This window comes from Centruroides vittatus, unplaced genomic scaffold (assembly GCF_030686945.1).
Source record: "Centruroides vittatus isolate TY-2023 unplaced genomic scaffold, ASM3068694v2 contig_2480, whole genome shotgun sequence".
In the NCBI taxonomy this organism is placed as follows: domain Eukaryota; kingdom Metazoa; phylum Arthropoda; class Arachnida; order Scorpiones; family Buthidae; genus Centruroides; species Centruroides vittatus.
In genome coordinates, this window is record NW_027121568.1 from 332,697 (window position 1) to 343,930 (window position 11,234).

At 32.7% G+C, this 11,234-nt stretch overlaps 1 protein-coding gene across 3 annotated transcripts in view; it reads left to right on the forward strand.

Moving 5' to 3' along the window:
• Window positions 1-10,813, forward strand: part of LOC136971370 (cadherin-23-like) — a 132,186-nt gene extending 121,373 nt beyond the window's left edge. For all 3 annotated transcript variants that reach the window (XM_067265812.1, XM_067265810.1, XM_067265813.1), the window contains 6 exons: window positions 863-932; window positions 1,056-1,189; window positions 1,266-1,309; window positions 1,396-1,468; window positions 3,864-3,926; window positions 10,388-10,813. In XM_067265812.1, the coding sequence (XP_067121913.1) occupies window positions 863-932; window positions 1,056-1,189; window positions 1,266-1,309; window positions 1,396-1,468; window positions 3,864-3,926; window positions 10,388-10,697 (694 nt within the window). In that variant the 3' untranslated portion in view covers window positions 10,698-10,813. The remainder of the gene's footprint in view (window positions 1-862; window positions 933-1,055; window positions 1,190-1,265; window positions 1,310-1,395; window positions 1,469-3,863; window positions 3,927-10,387) is intronic.
• Window positions 10,814-11,234: the final 421 nt, after the last annotated feature.

The window sequence follows — 11,234 nt, forward strand, 5'->3', positions numbered from 1 at the left end:
TTCTCCAATTTTCAAACAGTGTTAGAGCAAAACCATGTCATAGAAGTCCAGTGTTGTACGAGGGATACGTGTATAATGAAATCAATTTTTCTTTGAATATAAATTCATCAAGTAGAGTCTGTGTAGTTTTTTTCTACATGCAGAAGTTCTGATTCTAAGTTTTGTAGTCTTTGATTCATTTGTTGTTTCCAGAAAAATGATAATTTCAAAATTTTTGAAGAGTGACAAATAACATGCCATTTTAAGATTATCCTGACTAACAAGGGAAGTACACTTGATGTCTTATTAAGCTAATTAAGCCCTTCCATGTGTCATCTCTTTAACACTTGTTATTCTGCAAATAAAAATGTGATATGTGTGATAATACATTTTTGTCAATAATGTAAGATAACTCACAACTCATATAACATAATCATCACTTCATTGCCAACTCAAATTTCACTCTTAAAAACTATTATCATTATTGTACTAATTATATTAAACAGTCATTGCTTAATTAGTTTTTTGTATGAAAAAACATGAAAACTTTAACGAGCTATAACTTGTTTAATACTTGTATTCTGCAATTAATATTTTAGTACCACGACTGTATTTTTAATTATCTTTCATTTGGTACCACATTTAATTAAATTGGTGATATCAAGTGTATTTTCCTTGTAAGTTCAGAAACATAAGAAAAAAGTTTGATATTTCTTAATTTATTACCATATAAAAGTACTTCCAATTCAAGTTAAGTTTCATATCTTAAAATTGATACTGTTTAAGATATATCTTTGTTTTTGTATTAATGTACTATTAGCAATAATTATATAAAAGAAAAAATTATAAATTATTATATCATATAAATATTTATAAATTTCAGTATTATAGACAGACATTATACGGTGATTACGGCAAAAACAAGAACATTTGTGGGAGATGTTCATATTGATGTAAGTTCTTTTTGTTTTGATTTAAAATATGTTAAAATATCTTAATTAATATTCAGTTTGATATGTTATTTTATATAACACATCAAATTGAAATAATTTAAAATATTTATCATAACATTCTAGAGACATACTACAGAGAAAAACATAAATAAGACATTTTGGGAAGAACAAGAATCATATATTCTGGTAGCTACTATTGGAACTTTAATTTTTTGTATGTTACTACTACTAATTGTTTATTACATTCGAATTAGCAGGTAAGTTTCTCTATAAAATATATTTTGTATGCAATTTAATACTGCTTCATTAAAATTATATTTTTTTATTTTCTAGTTACAAAAGACTATTAAAAGCAGCAACTGCTAAGGCATATACTGGTATGGTTATAACTGAATTTTTAGAAATTTTTAAATGTTTGTATCTATAAGCATTACCAAAATTTTAATTTCTATATTTCTTTCAGATGCAAATGATTATAATATGACAAAAGAAAATACAACTATTGTACCCAATACTAATCTTCATGCTATGCAAGTGTAAGTAAACTATGCTTATTTGAAGATACAAACAATTTATATAATCAGCATCAGTCAGCTTTTAATTTTCATTTCACTATCACGTAGTAGCATGATCTTTTTAAATATATATTATATTTCTATAATATTCTTAACATTATGAATTTCTTCAGTAATTTACTTTTCATTATTCAAACTTTGTGCTTTTCAAGTAGAAATGTTTTTATTTTTTTAAATTCTAGTTAATTTTAAAGTAGAAATATTGTATCATGTACATTGAAATGTGTTGTCCCACAGTGAAAATTTGACTCTTTCAAGAGCCCTCTTTCATTTACTCTTGAGGTGACAGATTTGAGTTGCTTGATACAGCAGAGAAGCAAACTGAATCACTTTGAAATGATATTTGATCCACAATATCTGAAGCTGCCTACAAGTGTTTCAAAAGATCTCAGAAAAATGTCGTAATCAGTTGTTGAAGCAAACCATTGAAATCACAGACTGTAGAAGGGCAGCAGAAACAGTTGTTAACAGACAAGAAGTAAAGTGACTGAATGCAGAGTTCCAACATGGAATGAGCAATGCAAACAATGTGAAGTAGAATTTAGTAAAGGATACACAAGGAACTTCTCACAGATCATGAAGTTTAAAAAGCTGTTCATGGCCCATAAAGGTAACATAAAAGATAAGTATGAGAAGGAGTTGACTGATCAACAGAGCATTAGAAACAGGTGGAAAGAATATACAGAACTATATGCTTGCAGTCATGGGCCTGTACCACCGCATGGAAACAGTAATCCAGATTTAGAGCCACCCATATTGAAGTCAGAAGTGATCAAAACAATGAAACAACTAGCCAAAAACAAAGCATCCAGCATAGACAATATTCCAACAGAGTTACTATAACCAAAATTTGTTAAATCCATAATGGCTCTTTGTCTGGCAATGTGGGAAGCTGCACAATGGCCACATGATTGATTTTTTTCCAATCTTTATCCCTATACTAAAGAAAGGTGACTCCTATGACTGTACAAATTATTACGCAATAGCCCTTATTCCACATGCAAGCAAGATACTTCTCAAGATCATACAAGAAAGGTTAAGACCAATTATTGAAATGGCACTTCCAGATGTGGACGAGGCACTTGATCAAATTGCAAATTTGAAGTGGATAATAGAGAAAGCTCATGAATTCCAAAAGTGCCATTTCACATGTGCTTCATTGACTATAGCAGGGCATTTGATTGTGTGAATTACAATAAGCTTTGGAAAGCCATATAGAAGTTTGGCATCTCATCATATTTAGTAAAACTCAAAGTCCTTGTACACCAATCAGGAAACCACAATGAAGACAGCACATCGTTACACAGATTGGCTGAAAATTAGTAAAGGTGTTCAAAATTCAAAAATGCGCTTCCACCTCAATGTTAAAAAGACCTAAGTGATGACAACAGACAAAACAAGCCAGACTCAAACAAAAATAGACATAGAAACTATAGAACATGTCCAGGATTTTATCTTTTGTGGGTCAAAAATTGAGTGATGGAGAAGTAACACCTGAAATCAAGAGAAGAATTTCATTATTAGGAAGTGCAATGCTAAACATGGAAAAAATTTTAGAGGAGCAAGGTTATTCAGATAGTAACTAAATTAAGGCTTGTTCAGGCTTTTATATTTCCCACAGTCATGTATGGTAATGAGAGTTAGACTGTAAAGAGCCAATAGAAGGATAGATACATTTGAATTGTGGCACTGGAGGAAGCTGTTTCTAATACTATGGACTGATAGGGTGACTAACAGGAAAGTTCTAGACTGTGTAAAATTTGACATATCCTTAGAAGAAAGAATATCTTTGCTCAGACTCACTTATTTTGACCTTGTAATGCAGTCACAGTCACTTGAAAATTCATGATGTTTGCCCTTGTCAATAGTAAGAGAAGGCCTGGTCACAAGAGAATGTGCTGGCTTGATACCATCAAAATGGACACTGGAATGACCATGAGCCAGTTGATAGTAGCAGTACAAGATAGGAAACTGTGGATGAAGCTTGCCAAAAGGGTCACCAACAGTCTTGAGCAAATGAATGGATAACAACATCAAAATTCACAAGAATCTTAAATGAACAAAATTAAGTTAGCATTAAAATAAAGCTAACTTAGAACTTTAAAATGGGGTGACAAATATCACTATATGCAATTCAAAATCTTAACAATATTGTTATCAAACATAAGTGAAGGTAAATGATTTTTTTTAATTGGGAAGGTATCAATTTTTATGAATTCAGATTATGTATTCTTTCAAACAAATTAGTTACAAATGATATTAATTGACACTAAGATTTGTATTTATGTTTTAACAAATTTTCATCATGCATTAAAATATAAGATTGAAAAATTAAATTTATTTTCTCTTATTTTAGATCTAATCCAATATGGAATCAAGATGAAATTGTTAATAAGTGTTTTTCAGAAGAAGCTGAAAGGTTGGTAATACTGTTGTTAATGATAAAATTGGAATTTAATTAAAATGATACTGTTTCATTAGAAGAAAGAAAATTAATATTAATAGATTCAATTATATTTTTTGATAATATATTTTCAATATTCAGCATACATTTATAATTTGACTCTATTGTTTTGAATAGAACTTTATCCTCTCTAACATTCATTTAAAAATAATTGATTTCTCTTAGTAATTTATAAAAAAGAAAATCATTTAAAAGATAGTTTTACATTTCAAACTGCATTAAGTTATCCAAGATGGTAACAAAAGTCTCTCCCAGCAAATTATTTCAAAAACTAACAATTATACTGTAGATCTTTTGCTAATGTATACTCTGTCACACATGCCCTATTTTCATTGGGGACAGAATTCTCATCATTGTTTAGTGCAATATGAGAGGAGTTGGATGAACAAGTGATCTAATTTAATAATGTCAAATTCTGTTAAATAAAACAGCAGTAACCAAAACCGCTCTCACATTGCATTTCCGTTATGCAATGAAGCACTTACCTGTCATATTTGACAGCCTGTTCCCAGGATCCCACTTGATATTTTGGAATACACTAAAAGGTAATTAATAGTACATATTGATGATCATTCAGCTCCTAACAAAACTAGGACATTGAGTAGAAATTCTCATTATGTTTAGTGTATACCTAGCTAGTATATATTGGAAAAAGAAATACCATGATTGGCCTATTAGTTTTTGAAATAATTGATTAGAAATAAACTTTTGTTACAACACTTACAATAGGAAAATTTGTTTTTCAACAAAAAAATATATACTATAAAGAATAAAATCAAAAGTTTATAAGCTTGTATTTGAATTATTTAGTAGATTTTTAAAAATCCAGTATGTTTTATATAGAAAATAATCTTGAAAAACTGAGTATTAAAGATATCAGAACATAAGTAAGTTTTTTAAGATATAATTTTGTCATGTTATTTGATATTTTATATATTTTCATTTCATATTTGCATATTATTTAAACTATAGTTGTATGGGTGTGTGTCTTATTCACTAAAGTTTTATTTTTGTTGAAGGTCAGTTCAGATTTTTGTCTTCTCATGATCAATCGTTGAACTTCAATTGAACCTGAAATCAATACTGCACTTGATTCTTTTTTCTTAAACATTGCTTCCTTCCCTTCCTCTCCTGTGGGAGATCAAAGAGAAAAACTTCCTCCTGGAACAAACTGTAAGTTAGCCGACTTCTGGGGGGATCGTTAATCCTGCAACAGGATGGTCTAGGGTCATTCGCATGTGGGAGTGGGGGAGGTGACACAGACGACAAGTGTCTCACAAAAAGTCGTTTATTTAGACATAAAAGAACTTACACCTAGTACAGACTTCTTCTCAAACGATTAGAAAATTCAAAAAGTCTCAGTCTCGCTGGCGTTTTCCTGATGTCTTCTACTATAGGCCCCGGGGCAGCAACAGGTGGAGATGTTAGCCTCTCGTCACTGGTGGTCTGTCTTTAGTGGCACTAATTAGCAGATCAGCGCAATGCACAAAAAATAAATTGTCTTTGTGCGCGTATTAGCCGTAAGTAGATTCATAGTTCTGTCTGGCCTTTCTGCGCCCAGAAGGAAAAAGACCCCTTGTCTCTCCCTCTCCCTTTTTTGTCTTGTTCATCTGATTGGCTCCGCATCCCCCCTCTTTCTCTTTCTTGATTGGTCCCTCGCCTGTCTCTAGGCGAAAAATGACCCCTGTTCGAGTCACGAGAAAGAGCTGCTTCGATGAATCTAACTTGATACCGTCCGTTACTTCTGGATGGGAAGAATTGATGGAACTTTGAAACTTGCACTCATATTTTCCCTATTGTTGTCTAGTCGGCCAGGTTTTCGAAATTTAACGATTTGATGGGATGTTCCTTTTTATTAAAAACCTTTCCCTTTTCCCAAATTTCGATGATCTAAATTTCGTATACGAGCGACTTATCAAAGGTCCATCTCTGCTGGTGGACACTCGACTACCACCTTTAATTATTACAATTATTGCGTTTTATTTTACATTAGGCCCTTTTTTCCTTTCGACGTCCTTTTTTTTGCGTTGTGGTTTCAAATGACTAATGTCTCTAATCCGATCTTTGATCAGTTTTTGTCTTCTTTAACAATGGACAATTTTCTAATGTAAATGATTAATGTCAACCTGTTTTTGGGACTTCACAAAAACCATACATTACCATCATTCTCTCACATTTGGAGATGCTATGAGCTCAAAATGTTCTCTACTACTTACTGAAAAATTATAGATGCATTATTTTAATTGAAAGGCATGACTTTTCACTGTGGGTGACAAAAGTTGTCAATGATGGCTATCTGGATGGACCAGAATTTATTCAACCTGTTAAAAGGATATTGGTAATGTGATACATTTCCTCTTGGTGACTTCACACATGAGATCATCTACCTATGCCATTGGATATCAGACAGTCATAATAATTGCACAAGTGGACTCTGCTGTCCTTCTTCATAATTCAACTTACCTATACATTAAATTTCAATGCCACTTTTTTTCATTTTCACGACTAACTGCTTTCTGAAAGCATGTGTGATCAGTAAGATTTTTTTGGTAGGAGAGTTTGTGCTCCTCTATCAAGTTTATATCATGGAAACACACTTTCACCAACTGATCCTTTCAATGGAATACATCTTCAAAGCAGGTTAGCAGTGCCCTTAATTGTTGCCTTTGATCAACAGATAATTTCAAATCCATTGTGACTGCATTTTCATGTCCAACTCCATCTTTCTAATCATAATAGATGGATATGGACCACCAGCAGCACCTGCATACTATAAAAAAGGAGGGCATAGCTATAAAAAGAGCATTTTATGTACATTATGTATATATATAGGTATCCCTTGATTAATGCAGTTAATTAATCCCTCAATACTTACCACATATATCAAAATTATATTGATCAAATAGTGGTACCTCAGTACTCAACCAATCAATCAATATAATGGTGTGCATAACTATTTCATTGTCTCTCTAGCAGTCAGCCGAGTTGCACACTTGTGTAATCTGTGATTATACAATTATACAGTAGAAAGATACTCTTGGGATGCCTTCTTTGATGAAACTTGAGCTGGGATCAGACATGCTCTCTAGGCATTTGACCACACAATATCTCAAAGCAAGATAGATAAGCCTGTTTGTTGGTTGGCTACTTCCATGTACACTCAAAGCAAGAAGGAAACAATGGTGAAGGCTATTCCAGTCCTTTCTCTTGGTAGGGACTGGAATAGCCTTCACCTTTATTTGCTTGAATGTTCTGCTAAATCTCTTAATCATTTTGTTGCTCTGGGGATATCTAAGAGTGGAAAATCTGATCTCAACATCCAAAGATTTAAGCAAACTCTATGTTAAAACCACTGTAAAATTTATATCTTGTTCACAGTTAATAAGCTTCAGGACATCTGAACCAAAGTGTCAACATGGCACTGGCATTAATATTATATACTGGGAGCCATCTAGCACAGATATCAGTCAACACCAATCAACATTTTGTGGCAAAGGCCACAAAATGTTGGTTGGTGTTGGTTGATATCTGATGAGAGATCTAAAGGTCCTGTGGTGTCCATTTTACTGGATTGAATGATCATTTCAGCCTAGTCAAGGATATTATTAGAATCTTATCAAATATCCAAGATTTCAAAGCCATCTGATACTTCAACCACTATGCCAGACCAGTAGGAAGTCTTACAGATCCATCTTGTTTTTCTTTATCCTAGATCAGGGATGGCGAACCTTTTTGAGTCCGTATGCCATATTGTAAGCATACTTAGCTTTAAAGATGTTAATGTGTGTCAAAGTCTTTAATTTATTTAAATATCATTATTCGAAGTCTAACGAATACGCTTTAATTCGAATAAATGTAAAAAATCTGATTGAAAAAAGGATGATCATGTGATAAACAGAAAGGATGATTGAAAAGGACAGAAATCATATGATACATTACGTGCCAGATGATTTCTCTTACGTGCCACTTTGAGCACACATGCCATAGGTTCGTAACCCCTGTCCTAGATACCTAGATCATAAATCCTGGTAGGTGATCTCATTTAGTCAACAATGCTCTCCACAAGTAGAATCCATTTTTCCTTTCTCATCATCATCTCTGTTCTAGGTAAGAGCTCTCAATAATCATCCTACTCTCATTGATAATCTTTTCCACCATTTTGGCAGTGTTGGCTGCAAAGTCTTTCAGGTGGAGCAAGATCCTTACTCCCATAGGTGATTCATCTGGAACTGTACATGTTACATCTGGAGTACCCAGGACAGAATCTCCCTTGCTTAACATTCCTTTAATGTTTGGCAAGGGAGATTCTGATTCAGATGTGTTGTCACTTCCATTCCAAAATGCATCCTGAAACTTAACCATGGTTGAGATGACTCTATATTTGATTACAGTTATTCATCAGATAAGATTCCAATGTCCACACAAGAATTTACTAATGGAGGAAGCAGCTTTCCTGCCCCTGTCAGTGCTATATAGTCTCTGACCTTACTCTCACATTTCCTTTCATTCCTGGGTGTCTTTACATCAGATCTATGCTCCATTGTTTGTATTCCATTCTCCCTTTGGGATATGTGGATAGCTGTGTGCAAAGTGGCCCAGTTGAAACTTAATTGGTTCATTTTTCTACCTACCAGATTACTCACTCTTGCTGCAGGATTCAACTTCCATCCAGCCTCTTCTTGAAGCACATCCCTGTTCCTCTTTATTTGCATGACAAAGTTACTGGAATGTGCAGAATCTGAATGTATCACTTGAAATTTTTTGGCAAGCACCATTAGTTTCTCTGCAACCAATCTTATTCTTCTACACACTACATAATCTCTCATCTCAGATTTAGTTGGGATAGAAACTGATCCTATCAGCCACTTGTTTTGTAAATTGGGATCAAGTTTCTGAGGTCTGTTATCCCATCTTAACAAACTGTTTTTAATACTGTTCAGGTGACAGTTTTGCTTCCATTAACAATTCCATAATCTTTTAAATTGTTTGGACAATATAAGATTCTTTGCTTTCTCTTTTCATTTAGCAGTAATGCAAGATAAGAATGTGAGTTCTATATTTCCAGCTCCTGAATCCTGAAGGAAATACAGTTAGTTAAATTCCATAATGAGAGGAGACTGAAGGTGTGCCGCCACAGTTGTTTCTATATGGCATGCCCACGAGTGGCCAAGTGGTCTTTGTACTTTGAACACTGGGAGTTCAGTCATGGGTTCGTGCCTTGCTCGGATGGCCTGGCCACGTGAAGTTTTCTGGTTTTCTCCACGTCTGTAACACCTAAATAGGGGCTAGTTTCCGTTAAAAAAGACCTCCTGGAAGGCATTCCCCCCTAGGCAGATTGCCCAAGTGTTGCATTGCCATTACTTGACAAACAACAACAACAAGTTTCTATATGGCTCTTCCTGTGGGCTTTTAAAGAATCCTTCCATCCCATGAGGTTCATCCTAATTTCTTTCACAGTCAGCATCTGTATCCCATACCCCTTTGCACTCTTCTCATATGCTCTGCATCCAGGCTTTTTTTACTACTACTAATCTGATATTTGTTTCTGCCAAGTTTGAACTGTCCAAATCTGTTTAATTGAGATTGACCTATTTGGTCATTTTTATATAGACTGAAATATTTCTGTCTTTCTTTGGAAGCATTATGTCTGGACATGTTTCATTGTTTTTCTTGATCTGCAGATCAGGCACACATTATTATTGTCCTTAGGACTCATACAAAGACATTAACTGATTCTGTCAACTATGCCACTAAAAGTTTTTTTCTTACCTTTTTTTTATTGATATTTATGCCTTCTGATGATTGGGTAGCCTTCAATGATTTTAGATGCAGTCTTGATTTTGAGCTCCTCTCAGGTTCAAAGGTCAAGTCACCTTCACCCACTTGTTGCATAATGTCGTTTTCTCACATCTGTAGATGTGATAGATTATTATATGCTTTGTGAGGAAATAATCATGATTTTTGGTATAAAGGAAGTTGGTGCAGTTTCCCAGAAAGATCTATCTTAATGCCGATTCTAGAAATAAACACAAAAAGCCAGTATGCATTATAGAATTTATCGTGATAAGTCAATCATCTAATTTTCCTTCACTGCATATTTTATCAGAATGAATTTTTGTTAAACTATGCTGTTTTATACAAAAATAAAGAATAAATAATGAAATATTATCAAAGTATGAAAAACAGAACATTTGTATGATAGTTTCTTTCGATGCAACAAGCATAATTCTATAACTTACTTATATATAAATTTTCAATAAATTAATTTTTGTTATTGAAATTCTCTTAATAGTATAAAATTAGAGATATTACTGGCTTAAGTAATGATGATTAATTACAGTATGAGAGATAAAACCATATAAGTTCATTAATTTTCATATTATTAATTTTTAAAAATTTAAAATTTTTATTTTCAGTGATAATGGAAGTCAGAATTCTTTAGATATTAATGACGTCGAACCCAACTTATGTAACAATGGTGGAAAAGATAATCCTATTTTTATACCAGACAATGAAAATGGTGAAGTTAAAAGCTACAATAGTCAACAAATGGACAGTTTAAATGTATGCGACGAAGGCTACAAAGGAAGTGAAAAAACAATTAACTTGAACAAAATGGATTTATTGAAAGCCGTCGATAACAATTGGAGAAGGAAAAATTCAAAAAACGATTTTAATACTAATTTGGCAAGTGCTCCCAGTTTTCAAGATGGAGATCTCTATTAAAAATCAAGTAATATGCAATTGAATTAGTTCAGTTGCTAAATTCAATGGGAGAAGTGTAAATAAACTGTATTTTTAATAAATTTAATAGCTGTCAAATTTTAATTGCTCTGATAAAAGGTTTCTTATGTTTATTCACTACTGAAACTTATCCTTATATGAAGCAAATATAGAATATTTCTGGCAAAAGTTAAATTTTTATATGTAAATTATTATTAAAAGTTTTAATATATGAAACATTAATAAAGTAATTTTATAACTGGATATTTTATGTCAACTAAAGTTAAGATCATTGATAATGCTTTTACTTTAAAATTTGCATAAATATTTTTTATAATGCATATTACACAGCCTGAAATCAAAATTTACAGTATATGATGCAGTTAATAATCTAAAATTGAATTATGTGCAAAATACTTGCAGTTTTCTGTTCAGCACATGACAATGATTAAATTGTATTTAGGATGATTTATTAATGCATTTTAGGGCTTTGCTTTTTTCGGGTACTTCTCTTATTTGATATTTTTCGGCTACCTGCTC